Here is a 21080-nt window from a genome sequence, read left to right as displayed (position 1 = left end):
CTTAACATACAAATAGTTAGAATCAAAAACAAATTAAATGCCTGACCATTTAAATTCTTGAAACTTAAGGGTTTCTATAGCATCCGAAGACAGCTTCACATCTTGCCAAATAAAGGGGGTCCATATTATCTGGACAGCTTCACGTAGAACCAAATGAAGGGAGATAATACTACATGTATCCGAAGACAGCTTCACAACGGACCAAATGAAGGGGGATGATTCACTATTGGCTAGACAGTCTGTCTCCTCTGTTTTATATCGTTTCTAGTTAATCATGATGTCAAAGGTTGCAATATAACAATAAAATAAAGAATAAATCAGATGATATCAGGTGATTAAAACATCAACAGTGACACTTTAAGACTAAACAGGTCTTCAAGAACACACACTTTGTAGTAGCAACAATGATATATTATGATCAATACAAGGCAAGGTTTCCTTCTAAAGCACAGTAATTTTTATCTGTTTATCAAATTTTACGTTTTTAAAATTTGTCAATTCAACTTTAGGTTTAAGTGACTATCAAAATATCTTTTTGTTGTTTATGATTTTAACAAATAGCTAAACGAAATAGCAAAAAACTCAGTCCACGAAAGATGAAGCAAGAAAACGTTGTATTAGATACATACATGTATGATAGCAAGAATCATAGGTTTGTTATCGCAGGGAACAATATGAATACTGATGGAAAATGACCAGTCGGAAGCGCAGCACCCAAATCTCTGTACTGTAGGGTAAACAAACAAATATGTTTGAGCTTGTTTTAATAAGTTATCGAGTAAAAAAACCCTGCTTTTATATATTTTTGACAAAAATTTTAGGCACTGCATGACGTATCAACAAAAATATTGGTACTGCTCCAGGAGTACCTGCCGTAACAAACGCTACGCCCCTGCCTATGTGTGTGTGAAAGATGTAATAAATATATACATGTAGCAAGATAATCACTCAGCTCTCTTACGCAAAAGCTCTGTATGGGTGATACCTGTGGAATTTGTCTAAAAATGAACTGTTACTATTTGAATATGCTCACCGTTATGTCTGCAAGTACTTCCAAAACGAACAAGAACTACTGCATGTAATTCCCTTCCTAGATGGACATCTATTGTGTCATAGACAAGAAAAAGCTCATGTTACTTGGTAGACTTAGTAAATTTCATTCATGATCTTTGCCCAGGCAAATTTTTCTTACAATATTGTTACTGTGTCTTAACATTTGTGCGACGTCACTGCACTTCTTCATAGCTGACATTTTTGAAGACTCTTGCGTAAATATAGCCTGATGCGATCTTGTAAGACAAAGCAGCTTTCAATCGAAACCTCAATGGAAAAAAATCGTTAATGATGCAGTTGTCTCACGTGAGAAGCAGAACCTGAATGAACGCCATGATTCAAACTATGACTCTTTGTTGCTTTCCATCGAAACCTCAGTAGAAAAAAAACCGTTAAAGATGCAGTTGTCTCATGTGAGATGCAGAACCCTAATGTACGCAATGATTCAAACTATGGCTCTTTGTATTTCAAAGCTATTCATAATAGCCTTGAACCACACGTGTTAGTCGTGTACCTAATCAGCATGAACATTTAACAACATAGTGCAAGTATGTCGTATCCCTGTGTTGTCAGGTAAAACCTTCAGACATAAACCTCGAAGTACCGTGCCAAAAGTGTGGATATTTTTATCCTGATCTCATTATTCACATTTTAGTATCATATTCATCTGTGTCGCTACTGCGAGACGAACTCTGACCAGTGCGAAATAGTGAACATCGGACCCATTGAATTTAGTGTGATGTTACTCAACATGAACGATACTACTATAGCCCTGAACATTCCCTCGTTCAACTCTGATAGATTCTACGACTTGTCACCCGAGGACCCAGATCTATTCAGTGTTATGCGTGTTAAGTGCATTTACAATATATAAGATCTGCCGAAGTAAATGTAACTGATAATTCCCTTATCTATTGTATTTATTTAATTATATAGTAAAAAGAAACAGATGACCATTAACTTTCCCCTTTGAATATTTAATTCGTTACATTACCTAATGTATATAAAATAAAGGGACCATACAGGTTTTTGTTTTGTTTTGTGATTTTGTATTTTTTTTTGTATATATTTTTTTTAAATTTCTGGCACAATTTTGTTTTGTTTAACTTTTATTGTTTTGCCTTTTTAAATATTATTCACACTACGTTATTCACAATACTTCATTAGGTCAGTAGTGAATATTTACTCTGGTAAATTTCTTATCAGTGCTCTTTAATTCTTATCAATATTCGCATAATATTTATTTATTCTGATACGTTTTTTTTCAAAGTGCTTTATCGTACTCATTTACTAAATAATGTTATATTCTTTATCACTCCAATGCTAGTAAATACACATGAAATTTGTAGACTCTCCATACGGAGTATAAAACATATCATGAAAAACCATGAACTAACTTAATCGTATACATATTTACGCTACAGTTTAAATGTATAATAATTACATTAAGCAACAGCCCATTCATAGGAGTACAATGTTATCTACTTTGGTTTATGATAAAGTCACATTGTTCATTGAGTTGGTTAGAAGGGAGACAACCAAACAGAAAAATAACTGGAAATATGGATGAACAGGTAAGTTTTCCCTTACTAAGTTAGTATTTATGATGACTAAAGTCGAACAGTAGCGGACCCGGGGGTGTATGTAAGGGGTTCGCACCCCTCCTTTTCATTGGAAAAATTGTAATTTTCATGTGTGAAATTGAAAAAAGACAAATAATGCCCTAGTACCCTCTTTTTCTAAGGAAGCCTATCTGACACCCCTCCTTTTCAAAGTATCTGGATCCGCACCTGGACGGATAAAGTAATTAAGTGGTAAATATATAAAGCATGAGCATAACCCATAAAGAAACACGCACCGTAAGATTTTGAATGTGAAATTTAAACTGCAATTCTTCTGTATGAAACTTATTATGTGTGTTATGAAGTTATGAAAAAAAGATGTTAGTTTGTTCACGCAGACTATTGATGGAAAAAGGAAACGGCAGCAGTCATGGATTATCCTGAACCGCAATCTTGCGAGGTGTAAAACGTCAATTCTTTCTAGACAAAAATATACAATGATACTTGACAAGCCTTAAGATTTTTATAATTTTATTCAATAACCGTTTTATATACTGTAAATCATTATGATTAGTATTTTATGAGTTCACCTTAGAGTAAGGGTTGAAAACGGTGTTGAAATAAATCTGAATTGTGATCGTATGTAGCTTACGTTCGTAAGCCTATAGTAAATATTTCATTGAATTACAGAATTACAATACACAATGATCTGTATGTGTACATCACACATATTTATAAAATCTTACCTAAATTGTACCTGATATTGTATATTAAGCAATTGCACCGAGAAATGTCTAGCTATATCACTTCCATTACTGAAGTCAAGAGGGGCAATCCGTACGGAAGTTGACACCAAAAAGAAAATATATGAAGGAAATGCCACACAATCCAATTTATCTGTGCTATACTCTCAGAAACGAGCAGCAGGAGAATCTCACTAAAACTGCGGGAGTAACGACAGGTGCCTCGTTAGGGCGAACAGTTCATATGTTATTGGGTTACTTGTCAGACGAGAGTTTTTTCAACAAAAAGTAAAAGTGAATTTATTAATAAGTTGGAAAACCTTGGTTAACATTGATTGATACTTAAAAGGGTGAGGGTATATATTGTCGAAGACTCATGGTAAGGGAGATAAGCATGAAATATACCCACGAAGGACTTTTATACACTTACAATGCATGGGTTTTACATCATAAATCTTTAGAAACATGTTGTTTCAAAAAGTTTGTTTTCACGAAGCACATGATAAATTGTTATATCAACCAAGAATTTGAAGATTGTATGTTTAGATAAAACAAAAGGAAGAAATTAATAATTTCACGTGACTTTCTTCAAGGTCACCAGGCCTAGGTAAAAACAAGTAGCAACCCCTTCCCTCGATGCAATATCACAGAGTCTTTCTTTGTTCTGTCTCACACCTCACACTAATACGCTGTTATAATGGAATGGTGGATGATATGTCATCTTGGCGTTCCAGTCTTGTACAAAATTATTTTCCTTCGAATGAATTGCTACAAGAAATTCATCAAGTTTCAAAATAAAAGTTGTTTGTTTTTTAAATATATTAGTAACTTTTATAAATTATACTTTATATAAAATGAATGTGTTAATATGATAAATTGATAACAATAAAATAACTATTTCCCTTTAAAGATATATAAATGAATAGACTTATAATCCACTTAATCATACTCGTGCTTCCTAACAAATGAATTGACTATCTGATGAATGGTTTCTTTTACAAAGCAAATTTTACATAAAACAGTTTTAGAAAAAAAGTTTTACGGAGACGATCTAAGTGTGCGCTTTCTAGATGTCGTTAACGTTACATGTTTAATTCTATTTGATGGATGATGAATGACTACTTTAATTGTTCCGAATGGCAGGCCCATACCTTTACTTGTTCCGAATGGCGGGTCCATTCCTTTACTAAGTCATGTAAATGTGAACTATAGTTAATATATTACACAACCTTATTCTAACAATGACATATTTTTGTATTATGTAATAATGTTGAAGGATAACTAGTGCATATTATTTAATTAGTCTTTCTAATAATTAGGCAGGTTTTCACAATACTAATCGATGGCGGAGTCGCGTGTTGTATACAACCTGTTTTTCCTCAAAACAAATAGGGAAAATATGTGCTTCATATCGATTTTTTCATAATTCAATGTTTAAAAACGAGCCTGGTTTGTAGTTCGTTGAACTACATTGCTCTCTGGGTATTTTCATTTATTGCATAAATGAAAAGAAATCATTTTCTAACAAGGGACGGCCAACATTGGTCCTCCTTTCATATATCTGAAATGTATATGAAAAAATATGTCAATAGATTTTTTCAATGCAAAAATTATCAAAAAGAACTTAATTCGGGGCATTAATATAATACAATCTGACAGAACGAATTGTAGAAAAACGCTTATTTAAATGCATCATATTAGTCAATGGCACAATTAAAAATAAAAAGAAAAACCGCAGTCTCTTGGGAACAGAATTTGTTCATGTATTTTTATTTTAAAAAAAATCCTAGTCCCAAGGGCCTTACTCCTACAATGTAAGAGGTTGGAATTCCGCTCCTCCATACCCTAACCTCTTACTTCCGAGCGCCACATTGCAATAACGCTCGTTCCGCCGTTCTTTGAAATCGGCAGAACTAAAGTTAACTATTTACCATTTAAAACGTTTTATACAGTTTCTTTACCATAATACGTTAGAAGGTGACTAAACTGAAGAAAAAACAAATGACCTACCTGATGAGAAAATCCAGCAATCCTGGAAATCCTTTGTAAATGCAGATAAAATGAATTTCATATTTGATTTTAAACTTTTTGAGTGCGTAATTCCGGTTGATAAAATTACGAATTTCAAAATTTGCCATAAACGAACATATCAAATTAACCAACGAATTGCCTTAACCAACTTAAGTTCGTTTGTCAAAAATATATTGTATTCCGTATAATTAATGACCTAATTCAAAATTGGTGGTCATTTTGACAACTGTCTTCATTACAAATGTTTTCTAGGTATTTAACAAATGTGTAGGATTTTTATCGCTCGATTTCCTGTAGGTTAAATTTTTTATGTAAATAAAAGACTTAAAATGTTTTAAAACACATGTTAAGGTAATTCACATTTGCGGTGGCCTTCAACGTGTCAGATGCTAGAGGTTAGGATGGCACCAAGTCAGAAAACAGCTTGCCAGACAACCTCTAGCATTGGTGGAGTACCAAGGGCCTGTGAGAAAACAAAGCAGGAAACCAATGACCAAACTAAACAAAAGAGAACACACAATTTTCCTTGAATTATGAAATTATATTTATCTCGCTTGTCTTTTTAAAATTAGATTTACGCAAAGATTGCATTGTTCTGAGCTGTTATATTGCTTTTTTTTTCTTTTAGTTTCCTAACATAATTAACTTGAACGTTGGTGGACGACTTTTCTCTACTCGACTCGCTACCCTTCGGAAATACCCGGACACTTTGCTTGGGGCGATGTTCAGTGGAAGATTTCCACTACAGAAAGATAAAGACAATAACTACTTTATTGATAGAGACGGAAGTCATTTCGGGCATATCTTGAATTATCTGAGAGACGATGAATGCATTCCTCCATCTGACGTAGCACAGGAAGTAATGAAAGAAGCGATATTTTATGGAATTGGACAGTTAGAAAAACGTCTAAAACTGTACAAGTGTTTATTTGCTGATTACGTAGTCTGGGATCCAGTCAGGAAAAATATTGACGATTACTGTAAAGTGAAAGAACACATGGTAGCTATCGCATGTCATGTTCATCTGGACAGAGGTTCCATTCCGTCTGGTAAAGTCCTCATGGAAATTGTCATAGAGGAAGATGTCACTTTCCAAGACTATGAAAAACAATTTAAAAAATGCCAACAGAGAAATCCTTTAGTGTATAAACAGTTTGTTTCCGTGAAGGCTAAAAATTATGACCACGCTATTAACGTTCATGGGTGTTTTGTGCACGACTTATCCAAAGATGGATATAAGTTCTCCAATGAATCATTTCACCCTTCATACCTTGACCCTGACACGAACCAATATACACATAAACCATTGATGTTATATAACATTATCAATATATTGTTTACGTTTGAATGGCAATAACTGGACATAAGAGTAAGTTACTGCGCGACTTCCAAGGTGACGTAAGAAGACGGAATGAATTATTATCATAACATTAATTATCTTATTAGGCAAACTTTTATGAGTTTTAAAAATGTTCTTTCTGAAACAAAATTAGTAAAAAAATCGTCGTACATATTTCACTGCATTAGAAAAAAATAAGTTTACAAGTATTGTAATTGTACTTATGTTCACGAATTTCTCAATCATGCACTATCCATGAGAATTTCTGCCATTATTATATACGCAAAAACTACGATTTCCACGAAAAATAGTATCCGCGAATATGTTCATTGACTAATAATCGCGAAATTAAGTACCCGCGAAAAAAATTACAATTACGGAATATGGAGTGTACAACATACAATGTTGGGTGAAAGCTATTTAAAGCAACAGCATCTTCTGGCAGCACGCATTTTCTTACCGAGGTTGGGATTAAAATGATCTCGCTTTATAGAATTCTAAAATTTCCTATCCTCCACATAATTAGTAAAACAGAACGTAGTTTAAAAAAACAACTTTTTGTTTTGTTTGTAATCAGACTTATAGGCTACTTATTTGACTTTACTATTAATTGCCTTCAAATCTGGATCTATTAATGCCACAAGGTTCCTTGAGATTGAAACAAGTTTAACAGCGTTCTTATATCTGTATTGTAGGTCATTACCAAAAATGTTCCTAACTTTCTCAAGTATAAAAATAATAAGAAATTTTATTAATTTTTATGAATCACAAAAACTTGACCGATCCACAAAACCACAAAGACATACAAAATTACATGTTTATAATTACATATTCAAAAAATTATACATTATGATAAATTTCTCCAATGGGCGCGGGTTACTAATACGTCATCTAACTTGTAGTTTTAAAAGATAAGCGTGACAACGAATTAACATTTAGAATTCTGCATATTTGAAGAAATGAAAACTTTCAGACAATAGCAGAGCGACCTTCAAATAACTTCACAATAGGAATATGAACACAAAACTAGGCTAGAACTAAAAATAGTGAACTGGAAATTGAATTGGATGACAATGTATAGTTCTGTGTGATTACATACTAATATGGAAGTTAATTCATTCTATTTTCTCTGTAGCATTTTTCTTATACATTTATCATTATGTGATGTATTTTCTCAAAGTGGTAAGTTTATCTTTAGAAGAACTTTTATAGATTTTTAAATTTATTTTATTGTCTCTACGACCTATAACCTTTGACTTGATATGACCAGCTGGTAAAACCTGACTTTCTGTCATTCAAAGCCATGCAGCAATATGAAAAAAATAATTAATATAAAAAAGTAAGATACACGTAAAAATCAGTTTAATAATGATAATGCCGACAAAGCAAAGATCAATCAACCTGTAATACCTGATTTGAATGATTATTGTCTGTTTGAAATTCACTCTGTACATGTAAAACATCTTTGTTTTAGATATATGTTGGATATTGACATATGCACTGCTTTATATGATTTAGACCAATACAAAGCTACCTACAAGAATTATATTAAAATGTGGTATCCTTGTAATTAGGTTTTGTGGTAAGCAACACAAACAAATGTGTTTGATTTGGAGAGACAAGTACCTAATATTGTCCTTATAGTTACATAAATCAAAATACAAGATGTGATAAACTTTAAATATAATGTGGTAGTGGGTCTCCTTGTCTTATGCATCTGTAATGAAAAAAAGAGTCATATTCACATTTAAAAAAAAAATATTAGCTACATCAATGAAGTAATTAACAGACCTAAGATTGAGCATGATGATTACTAATTAGTGACCTAACTACCAGATGTGTCTATTTTGACATAATCCCATTCTCTTCTGACGTTAATTACCATAAGAATGTCTTATTTAAAACATCTAAATAAGCATAAAAAAGTTTAACGTGTTAAATTTAAGTACATATTTAACATTTCTCATCATTAGACGTCCACGACAATGGAATGATTAGACAGATCATTAATCTTAACAGTGATCTTGAATTTATGATACGAAGAGAACCTTACTGCTACTTAATAAGTGTGCCAAGACGATCAAAGAATTGTGTGTTGTTTTGAATTTTGGAAAATATGAGAAAAAAAAACCGTTTATTTCACTTAAAATTGATAATGATTTCCACAATTAACCATTTTCCCACATTGTATCATACATCTCTTGGTCTGACTACAGTGTGGAGCCCTTGTTTTTAAAGAAAAAAAAAAGATATTTTAAAACTTTGTAATGATATACAGTATTTGTAACTGAGCAATAAAAAAATGGCCTCCAATTATATATATCGTACAAAGAACTTTAAGAAACATTTCCTAAAACGATGAGATGCGACAGTGTAAGTTTTAAACATTTATTCTGGTATTTGTTACAGTATAATTTGAACCAACATTGACGTATTTACTGGAGTTTCATACATTTAAAAACTATCATAACAGGTAGTAACTTTGACCTTAAATACACTTGAATGATGTAATCATGTAAACAGTCATCTGATAAAGTAATATGAAACCTAAACATATTGTTATAAACCTTGCTATAAAAATATTAACCAGGAGTACATCTTGGTACAATACATCCTTATAAGTGTCATTTTGCATGTAATAAGTGTGAACATTTCTTTTGAACTATATTTTTACCGTTTCAACTTATAATTATTTAATTGATATCATATCGTTTTAACATTGCATACACGTATGCTTCAAAAATCGTTAGGATAAGATAGTCTGACATATAGAACGTGGATTATTAAATTATGATTATGTTTAAATATTTTATGATACACCATTTGAGATAAATAAGTCACGAGTAGGTATACTAACATACGAAACTTTATGCATTTGTTACATGTACTTTTTTCCTAGATTTTCAACCTACCTCAGGAAAAGCAAATCCATCATCGACAAACAAAACAAATGTCTTACCAGACCCTCCCATTGGACCACCTCCAACGGCAATGTTACCTCCTCCTCCGTATCCGCCTGACATTTTTACAATCGATCCAACACCAGAGGCAGTGGAAGATACTCCAAAGCTGACATTCAATGCAAATTTTCAGCCAAGAGCTGGTGGAATGCCTGATGAAATGAAGAGAGCATTGCAAGAAGGTAAAACTGTTATTATGTCAGAACCTAAAGTCAGAAAAACTACACCAAGACAAACACCCAATGACATGTTTGAAATGCCTGCGTTACCCGATGACATTCCAAGTCCACCTGTTATGAAGAAGGTTAAAGAAACGATTTCGACAATATCAGAAATCTCAGGCAAAATAGAGGAAACATCAAACTCGCAGGTTCATTTATTGCCACCAGCTATTACAATTGGCCAGAAATCAACAGCTGATATGTTGCCACCACCGGCTGATATGTCGCCACCACCAGCTGATATGTTGCCACCACCAGCCGATATGATGCCACCACCAGCTGATATGTTGCCACCACCAGTTGATATGTTTTCATCACCAGATGATGTATTGCCTCCTCTTCAACCTGATATATTGGCCCCGCCTCCAGAAGTACCGCTGATGGCACCACCACCGCCACCACCTTTATTTATTGAATCTCCTCCACCTTTACCGCCGAATTTTGAGACTAATCAGGATTTGTCTCCAACAATGCATACATCTCCGGTTTCTTCTGGTAGAAGTGAAGATATGAGAAGCCAGTCATTGCCCAATAATATTGAAACTGTTTCTAGAAGTGAACCTGCATCTGTAGTTTCCGCACCTTCCATAATACAAAAGGATGAATTTCAACTATCAGGACCAATCACAGACATGAAATCAATCACTAACACTGATGAATTTCTTCCTCTAGGTGAAGCAACACCCCATGATGTAGGTAGAGATCAAGTTCCGGATATCCCGACACATATAAACCTTCCTGATCCAAACTCAGCCCCAGAAACTCAACCAGAAATGTATGTTCTTAGTCAAAACTCATCTTCAAATAATCCACCAGAATTGATTGATCCTAGCCATAACCTAGATGAAACATTAGATAAATCATTGAAAATAGATGTGCTACACTCGGATAAACTAACACCATTTAAAGAAATTCCAGAAAGCAACATTCTGGATACTAGTTCGCAACTAAAGATTTCTACAGCAGTTAACATTTTAAATGACGAAAGTACACCTGCATTAACAGGACATTCAGGAATCAACATTCAATCACATGAATATAACAAAACAGACAAGGAAATTCTTCCTGCCAACATTATCTCACCAGCTGTGACCGAGACACGTCTTAAACCAAATGAACAAAACAGGCCTGTAGAGGAAATCAGTCCACCAGTACTACCAGGATCTGTTACTATTCCATTTCCCGAAACATTCGGAAACGCCATTCTAGCTCCAAATCAAGGATTAGATGTAACAGATCAATATAACAGTGCCATGGTTGTCGACTCATCTCTAGCTGCAAATATTAACCAAGGTGTAACTGAGACTCAGAACGCCACAGAACCATTGAGTGAAATTGTTGACCCCGAGAAGGAAAGAAACCAAAACGTTAATGGAGTTCTTGTTTTTGACCCCTCCTTTATACATGAAACGACTACAGCTATTACAATAAATGATTCTACTGAAATTGTTACTGATACCCAGCACTCTGCAGTAAATAAATTAGAATCCAACAATGTAACAACCCTTTATTCTAATGAAACCCAGGATGTTCATCTGACAACTAGTTATGATTCGACAGACAATGCTACAACTGTGTTGAACGAAGGAGCTGACATTCTACCCGCTGAATATGTCTCAGATCTAGCAAATCTGTCAATCTCTTATGAGCCAATTAAAAGAGTAAAGAACATTACAAATTTGGGTGAACACTTGAACGAAACGACCATGACAGAACACGCTTCTTTTAATGGTAAATCAATACATAAACCTAACACTACAGTAGTGTTATCTCTTGATACAGAAACAAGATTGCCCAATACAAAGTCAAGTCTTACAGACGATGAACATCAATCAAAGTCAATAGCAGACAACATCACAGCTGATATTCAACAACCAATTTTAAAACAGGAACATTACACGTCAAACCGTACTTTCAATTATAAAGAGTATGGATTGTCTCAATCTGAGCACAATTCAACAGATAAAACGTCTTTCAGTCACAATGAATCAATATACAGACCTACATCTAATTCTTCCGATGTGACTGATGAACCGGTAATTCAACAGGAAGTTTTTGCAACAAACTACTCTGATAGTGCCGAACAGTATATTGATACCAATTTTACAAATGTTGACAATAACACCCAGCTTCTCCTCACAGAGTATATACACGAGGAGGCATTGCAAACGACGGACAGCCACAATGCAAGCTCAATCAATATAAGTTCAAACGCCTATGGTAATTATACAGAATTCCTTCTTTCCCTTGACTGGAATGATCCTTCAATTGATAACATAACGTATATAGATTTTAATGAAACAACTGAAAGTTATATTTTACCAGCTGACTTTGGATATAACGAAACATATCATACAAATGACCATGCTACAGTGATGAATCAATCGTTATATGATTATCAACATTCAAACATGACTGACACAACGACAGAACAAGAGAACTTTGAACAAGTATTGATTGGGCACTCATCTGCTGCGAATGTATCCGAACACATATCAAGCGACAAATCGACGAACGTCACTACTGTCATGCAACCAACAGTGGCACACGTATTCGATGAAACGTCTTCAGCTTCAAAACCACACGACACAATGATTGCTCTACACAATGTTACAACAGTACTGGATGAAGCATCTGTAACACAGGAGCAGATAGATACTAAAGAATCATTAATATTGGAACATGAAACAGCAATTATATCAAATGACAGCTTTGATGAGGATTTTATTGCAGGGGTATCAAAAAAGCAAACAAAAGAACATGTTGTTACGAATGAAAATACATTTGAAGAGTCTGAAACTGTCCCTGTTGAAAAAACAATACAATCTGACCCTGCTACACAACCAAACCTTCTTCCAACAGTTCAAACAACACATCCTCAAAGTGAACCATACTCACCCGACTCACCACCAAAACCGCCCGAGGAAGAGACAATAATAAATACCGATGACCAAAGAATACTGTCTACTAATCAACATCCAGGCATATTTTCATCAAGTCAGACCGATCATATACCTTCATGGAACGAGCATATTCAACCTGATGGCGGAACAGAGCAGGAAACTGAAGCACGGTTGACATCTGACACGTCTGTTATAAATGAAAATAAAGATCAAAGCCAACAAGCTACAGAAATTAAAACTAAACAAACGGACATGAGAGAATTTTTACAGTATTTAAAGAAAACGCACCGGGCATATGAAGGTTCGCCCTGGACTGCTAATACTAATAAGATTCAGATAGCGTTAAAAAAACCTGCTTTAAAAAATGTGAAAAAACCTGTCCCTTCTCGTAGCAATAATGATCTAGTAAGACAAATGGTTAATGCTATAGAGAAAGCTTGGAGTCCGTCAGGTCAACTGAACTTATTCAATGCTGCTAATTCAGGTAGAAGTAAGGTTCACGATAACACATTCATAAAGAACGCCGACATTCCTTGGAAAAGTGATCAATCTAATCTACAGACCTCAAATAGAGATATTGACATCAGACCAGCAAATACCTGGATAAATGGTGAAAGACTGTTGAATGATCGACAAGAGGCTCACAAACAACCACAGAGTGAGCAGTGGATGGGGGATACCCTGACAAGACATGCTTTGGCGAACACGGTCCACAAACCAACAGCGAGGTTTACCAGACGTCGTATGATACCAGGTGTTCCTTATATTCTCTCCAGAAAGCGTCGTGATACCAACCAGCTCTATCGCAATAAAATGCGAATGCCAAATGAGATGCATCGTCTTGTAAAAAAGATTGCTTTCAAAGGACCAGAGCTTCCAACACACAGACAATCTAATAAAAGACCCCAACGTAGGAAACGAGTTATTTACGATGTAAACAAAATTGCTGCACTCTTTATCAATCAATTTCGCGACAATCGCTACAGAAAGAGACAAAAAGGAAAGAAAACAAAGAACAAACCAAAGAAGGATATTCTTACTCAAGCTTTAGAAATTATTAATGAGGTACAAAAACAAGCTGAGAAGAGCAATTTTCAAACACACCAAAACACATGGAAGCAGAACAAAAAACGCCCACTGAAACCAACAAACAAAAAGCAATCTGGAGTGCAAAAACAAAACAGACAACACTCAATTAAGTTGTGGAATCCTGAAATGTTAAGGGTGCACGCAAGAACGATGGAAGACAGGAAGACTCTTTTCTCACCTAATCAAAAACCATCTATAACACTTTGGGATTCAAATAAAAAGGAATTAAACCCTACAGTCAGAGGATTAAATCACTCTAAAGATGCCTATAAACACGCTTTATCAAGTAATGCTTTAGAATCAACAAGGGTTCATACCTCAAACGATATAGATGGCAAAATAGCTTTTGATAAAGCTGATAAACAGAGAGAAATAAAACAGCAAGACATTAAACTTGAAAATAATAAAGGGCATCGACGAAAACCAGTAAATGGGTTTGATATTCTAAAATCTCTAAAGATATCCGACTATAAACCTTTAACATGGAGGAAACATAATAAATTAAGTTTTAAACAAGGAACTGAAAAACTTAAACATCAGATGGTAAAGAATTTCAATAAACCACGACCACCAGGTAATGGCAGAATTGATCATAGACATTTGAATAATAAGTTAAACCAACAAGAGATTTCTGCAACACCGGTAAAACCAACTCTATTTTCGCATAAGTATAAGCACATTAAAAGAAAATCCTCCTATAAACCTGATAATTCAATGTCATTTATTTCTCCAAGGGCAATAATGAATGTAAGACAACAAACCAGACAAGTTGAGCTCCCAGATATACCAATTTCTTCTGATCTTCCACCAATCAACCCAATAATATCAACCCACAAAAACAGAAGTACCTTTTCTAAAGATTCTCTTGTTAAACGTTTGCAACCTGTTATTCCAAATCGTTCTTACGAAACGACTTTACTAAAACCAATAGAACAAAATAATGGACTATATAGGCATCCTAAAGTTCTCCGATTTCATCAGGTGAAAGAAATTGTGAATAGAGGGCAGATAGGAATACAACAGAATATAAAACGTTTTCAACCAATGAAAAATCCTCGCGTAGATGAATCAGATTTTTCATACAAAAAGAATGCTCCACCACCGCCTATAGATTTTGGAGGATCTGACTGGGATACACCAGCGATTGGAAAGCCATACAAACCTGCGACACCTCCCCCTCCTCCATCGTCTTGGAACGAAGATCAGCAAACCACGCCTGACAGTAGACTTTTAGAAGCTTCTAAATATGCACAGACTGTTATATCCGAACTTTCATCTAACAAAGATAAAACAAAAGAGGGTACCAATGCAAATTCAACGAAAGATGGTGCTGCAACGAACGAATCAATTGAGGCAGATCCATCATACAATAAAGAACTCTTCAATGCAGAAGGTGAGTTTATAGATATGGGAAACGTTAGAAAACTGTTACCTAATAATAATAGTGAAATATTTCATTTGTTTTGTTATTTTTAGCAATATCACTTCTGGACATTACATTTGTGTTTTTTGTAGTTGCTATGTAAAAATAGTTACCGTGTTTAAAAGATAATCTTTAGACCCATATGACTTGTATCATTTGTTTTATACTTTTCAAAATTTTGAAAATTATCTCTGTGAAAATATATTAATTATCCACAACTAGTACTTTGACGATATTGAGACGTGATAGCTGCGAGTCTCAAAATTGTTCTTCATTTTTTCAGAGATCTGTTCTAATTGTACCTATGTCAGTAACTTTTGTTACTTGAGGGAACCAACACTCTGTAACAGGTTCATAGTATGCTATCAACAAGGTCATAAGGTGAGAGCCACAGAAAAGGAGTGTTCTTTTGGATCCTTCTGGAGTGAGGAGAAATTAGCCTGTACTCATCCAAGTAGAGCAGACTGCGAAATGGGTGAATTTATTATTAACATTTACTATACAGGTTTAGATTTAGTTGATGTGGCATCAGTATTATATCCACAAAAAGAACTGCAAAATACTACAAAAATACAATCAGCATTTAACAATGACGTCGGCCAAAAGTTCATTCAATAAGTCAAACAACAAATTGAACTAAAAAAATCGTATTGATAAGAAAAAGTTTTATTCAGAATATATGCTATATATATTGATGCTGTTTACAGGTTCTAACCTTGAATAATATTTAATGAAGTTAAAAGCCTTTACCTGATACTTTAATTTGTGATTGTAACTCTATCCTTATATTATCAGATCCATGTAAAAAACGAGGCACAAGAAACCACCCCTACGTTGGTAAATGTCGGGCATATTGGACCTGTCGACGTCGTAGATCCGACGCAAGGTGTTGTCCTAAAGGTTATGCATATGGAGGAGGTTCTAGTGTCTGTGTTCCTAATGATAAATGTAAGAAAGATTGTTATAACAAAGACACAGCATCTACTGATGGTAAGTATTACTTTGATAAGTACAGATCTTTGTATTAATTAGGCATGCCTTAACTTAAATGTTACACAATACATCTGTGAAACTTTTGTTTCATGGCATGAAAACATTCAAAACACTAAAGAAACGATTTCAGTTGTATTTTTGTCGATGGAATTCCCTTTATGTTTCATCTCGTTTTAATGGCGACGCAAAATGGAGTAAAACAATTCAATTGCTATAAAATTCATTATGACAGTTTTCCTAACATTCAACCAGAAATATTTGTTTTAACGACTTTGTTAATATCTACTAGAAGATTAAATGTACCTTATGATTTCAGCAAAATAATTTTAGATTTTCTGATTTTTTTATTGAGATGATTTTTTTTAAATTGATAAATTTTAGTAAAAGATAAAACTATAAGGCAGTTATATATGTTATTAAAATGTGCTTTACGTGGAGTATTTAGTTCGGAGACGTTAATAAAAGAAATACACTGGTCACTTGCTTGAACAAATGAACTAAAGTTTTTCTTAAAAGACTGGAAAGCATACTGGGTCCTTTAATTACAGGATGTCCTTTGGTCGGACTGCCAGACTCTAAATATGAGTATTTTGATGGAGGTCTGATTCGTACATGCGCACCCGGGACAAGGTTTGAACAACTAGCTTGTACATGTATAAGAAGTAACGTGGGGGCACCGCCAACGGAGACATCCCCACAGGTCCAAGGTAAACATCTGAAAATGTCAGGATCGCGTACACATATAGAATAAGTTATGGGGAGTATCGAGTCACTTTGTTACGTACAATATTTATAAAAAAAAGAAAGTACAATTTTACAAGTAAGCATTTACCCTAAAACTTAATATCACATCATAACATATTAACAGATGTATCTGGTTTATAAGTAAAGCATGAAATATAATAGATAAAACAATCATCAGTACTGAAACAGAAGAAAACATTTAAAATATACAATTAGCCGTTTTAAACATCGGAGCATGGACAGTTGCATTAGTAAAATAAGTTTTTGTTTCTACCCTTCCTAGGTGAACATTTTCTATGTAAGCCTGCGGTGAAGCTTGATTTCAGTGGCACGACCCATGACGCATTTGATGATAAATCTGGTAACCCTCAGTCAATAGGAGTCTTCGATGTGGTACAAACTTTGAAGGACCAAGCTATGTTTAACGGTCGCGGAAATTTAAAATTATGGCGATTCTCTAATGTCGAGTTAGGGCCTGAGTTTGCAGCCAAATTTAGGTTTTACTCTGTCGGACAATCGCATAGATCAGAGACTCTACTGTCTAATTGTATTGGTAAAAATAAACCTGCTTTTGACATCAGAATTGACACTGACATACTTGAGATTGTGTTTACAGTAAAAACGGTTGATAGTCCAGAAACTACAATGAGGATGTTCTATCAGGTAAAATGCTGCTGTCCACCTTGCTATATGCATCTGGTAGAGTATATTTTGTACGTCGCATTGTTGTACATTCAATTTGTTAGATATATTTAAGTAGAGTGTCGTCTGCCGCCAAATGGTCGGTGATAATCAAGTTTTATATTATTTTGATTAGTATAGACTAAGATTCCTTTTATTCATCACATTTATTCGGAATATGGAAGGTCTAATTTTTATTATTTGTACTGAGAACATGTGATATTTGTTCTTGCATCACGGCTTATGTTCAAATATAGAGAATTGACAATATTTTAAGAACAATGAGAAATAGTTATATTTGTTTAAGAATAACAAAAGCAAACGAAGTAGGAGGATTTCAGATAGTAGTTGATCATGACATTATTTTTTTACAGCCAAACCAATGGAACGAAGTAATTCTGCGGTATGATGGCTACAGTTTCTCCGCAGCCATAGATAAAGTTTCTAAAACAATCTTTGTTGAAGGTAAGATATCATTAACACAAGAAATTAATACACATACACTGCTGACTTATTGTTGATTTAACTTCAAAACGATACCTACTTAAAAGGGATAAACCGATGTTTCTACAGCTATGTATCATAAACATGCATGCTTACAAAAATCATCTCTACTGCTTTTGGAATTTTTATTCATTGATGTTGTTTCAGGTAGAATTCACGGTAGCTACAAACAATTATTTTCTTTGTTGTGTCAGTATTCGTGAGAACTCGCATTCTGTTTTTCCTGGTTGTTTGTACAGCCTACGTTTTTATTATTATTAGCACACCTTGCCAAATGCCAAGTGAGCTTATGCCATCACATGTCATTCGTCGTCCTCGTCGTCGTGGACAAAGTTTCGAAAATCATCTCATCTTTAACAAATAGACCGACAGGATGTGAACTTGTCATGATTGTTTCGTAGGTTGCTGTGCACAAAATGACTGTTGGGATTTATGATTCGTGAAAAAACATGGCCGCCGTTACTGAAAATAGAACATAGCGGTCAGAAGGCATTTTTCGCAAATAACTCAAAAACATGTTGCCTTTAGCAAAATTCTTGGGTAATATTGTTCAGCATCAAGAGACGGAGATATGCAGAAATTTTCAAAACGATCTGTCAACTGATGTATGATTTATGGCCTTTGAAATAGTTTTTTTTTCGCATGTACAACTTTGTAAATCTTCTTCTCAAAAACCATTTACATAATTCAATTAAAGTTAGCAAAATTGTTTCTTAGGGTATCCCACTCAAAATGATAGTTGGATTTTTTTATCCGTGAAAAAAAAAAACATGACTGCCGTTATTAACAATAGAACATAGGGGTCAGAAGGCAGTATTGTATTCAAATAACTAAAAAAATGCCTTTAAGAAAAATTCTTTCAGGGTAATATTGTTCAGCATCATGAGACGGACCGATGCCGAAATTTTCAAAACAATTAATCATTTCATGTAGGAGTAACAGCCCATAAACAGTTGTTTTTGCATGTGTAACTTTGAAAATCTTTAAAACCATTGTACAGAATGCAATGAAAGTTGACATATTTGTTCTTTAAGGTATCCCATACCATATGAATGTTGGGAATTTTAATCCGTGAAAAAAAAACATGGCCGCCGTGGCTAAAAATAGAATATAGAGGTCAGAAGGCATTTTTTTTTCCAAATAACTCAAAAATTGTTGCCTTTAAGAAAATTTCTAGGGTAATATTGTTCAGCATCACGAGACCGACCGATGCCAAATTTTCTAAACGATTCGTCTATTGATGTAGGAATTGTTGCTCCTGAAACAATTCTTCATTTTTTCCCCACATGTACAACTTTGAAAATCTTCATCTATAAAATCATTTAAGATCATTTTATGAAATTAAATATATTTGTTCTTTAGTGTATTATACTCGAAATGATTTGTGATTTTTAATCCGTGAATAGATATGGCTGCCTATACTAAAAACGGAATATAGGAATCAGAAGTTAGTTTTTTATAATTCAAAAACTGTTGCCTTAAGCAAATTTCTGTTTCAGGTCATAAATATGCTGTTAAAAGCATTTCCTGTATTTGATATTTCAGTTTTAACTGTCTCATTCCTCTAGTTTTTGAATTAAGCAAATGGTAAACTGGGTGAGCGATTCAGGGTCTCTTGAGGCTCTAGTTATTTTCGTACTCTTTTTCAGGTAGCATACCCACGAAACACGCTGCTATATCTATCGGTGGGTGTGATCAGGATGACGGGTTTATTGGATATATGGATGACGTAAGTTGATGATAGCTATTAACTAAAACAAACAATATAAGAAAAAGACATGTTAAGATTCCATTTCAAAGTCTTCAATTCTTTATAACTGCTACATAAGTATTTTTTATCTAGTTAATCAATAAATGTTCCAATTCACCCACAACTTTGGTTTCCAATGAGACAAAGACATATCGACAAATTGCCTGTTGATACTATAGAAAAAATAATTAAATACTTGATATCATTGAGTTTAAAGAGTTCGAGGAAAACCCTTAAAACAATTTAACATCGTGTTACATCTATACAAATGAGCAAGCAGACATGAATATACCATCGACAAATATGTACATGTATGAGACACCATAATACTACACAGCTTCAAATTTATCTGGCCTTATTTAAACAAACGAGAAAAGGCAATGACAAACAAAATAAACTTCTTATAAAACGAAAAGAAAGCATAGAGAAAAAGTATGAATAATAGTGGCTGCAATTCAAATTAATGATAATGTCGTGGCTTATTATACATTTAAGACACAGTTTTGTGACTTTTGTCTTACGCTAAAATGTGTTATGTTTCAGATTGTTATTTATAACAAGTGCATCCCCGGTGACGTCAGAAATCTTGTCTTCGAATGAATTTGGGCTGAAAAAATGGACAAATAAAAAAAAACAATAGTACAGATGTGATCATATTAACATTCATTTATTCATACGCATGTTTCACGTAATGTCACAATTAGCATGCAATTTATAGTGAAGGATAATGGCACTTTGTGTATATTAAGATAATATAAGGTTTTGTAATGTTAGATATAACACTCACCCATGAAAGTAAACATTTGACCACGTATTTTTACTTACATATTTCATAATTGTCTAAAAAGTAATGTTTGAAATATTAATTCCTAGAAATCATGTCATTTGTACATGTAATCCATTGTGTTGTAATTAACATGTAATTATTATTTATCCACGTATTTATAGATGTATAGTATATTGAACCTCTTGTTTTACGTTTTCATGCAATAAATATATACAATTTACCTTGTTAAGCATCAGATCATGATGTTTTCAAATACAGGACATTCTGTTCTAGAACCTAATATAACAGCAACAGAGC

The 21080-nt window shown here is 33.9% G+C and overlaps 2 protein-coding genes and 1 long non-coding RNA gene across 3 annotated transcripts; 2 read left to right on the top strand and 1 right to left on the bottom strand.

Moving 5' to 3' along the window:
• Positions 1-2307: 2307 nt before the first annotated feature.
• LOC148608680 (uncharacterized) lies at positions 2308-6915 on the top strand. Its single transcript, XM_088544413.1, has 2 exons — positions 2308-2627; positions 6018-6915. The coding sequence occupies exons 1-2, from the start codon at positions 2547-2549 to the stop codon at positions 6744-6746; spliced, it is 810 nt and encodes a 269-aa protein (XP_088400539.1). The 5' UTR covers positions 2308-2546; the 3' UTR covers positions 6747-6915.
• A 706-nt stretch (positions 6916-7621) lies between these two features.
• Positions 7622-21020, top strand: LOC148608679 (uncharacterized). The gene is made up of 9 exons (XM_088544411.1): positions 7622-7910; positions 9628-15294; positions 15608-15799; positions 16120-16314; positions 16866-17024; positions 17345-17724; positions 18117-18207; positions 19896-19975; positions 20540-21020. Exons 1-9 carry the CDS (start codon positions 7832-7834, stop codon positions 20594-20596), a joined length of 6900 nt encoding a protein of 2299 aa, XP_088400537.1. The 5' UTR covers positions 7622-7831; the 3' UTR covers positions 20597-21020.
• Positions 20034-21059, bottom strand: LOC148608678 (uncharacterized). Its single transcript, XR_015915009.1, has 2 exons — positions 21005-21059; positions 20034-20603 (listed from the first exon to the last, which is right to left on the bottom strand). It is a non-coding gene; the product is annotated as an uncharacterized LOC148608678 (long non-coding RNA).
• Positions 21060-21080: the final 21 nt, after the last annotated feature.

The sequence above is a fragment of the Perna viridis genome, chromosome 9 (genome assembly GCF_037379345.1).
Source record: "Perna viridis isolate PV_CMFRI_1.1 ecotype Kerala chromosome 9, ASM3737934v1, whole genome shotgun sequence".
Taxonomy (NCBI): Eukaryota; Metazoa; Mollusca; class Bivalvia; order Mytilida; family Mytilidae; genus Perna; species Perna viridis.
This window is presented reverse-complemented; position numbering and strand designations above follow the sequence as displayed.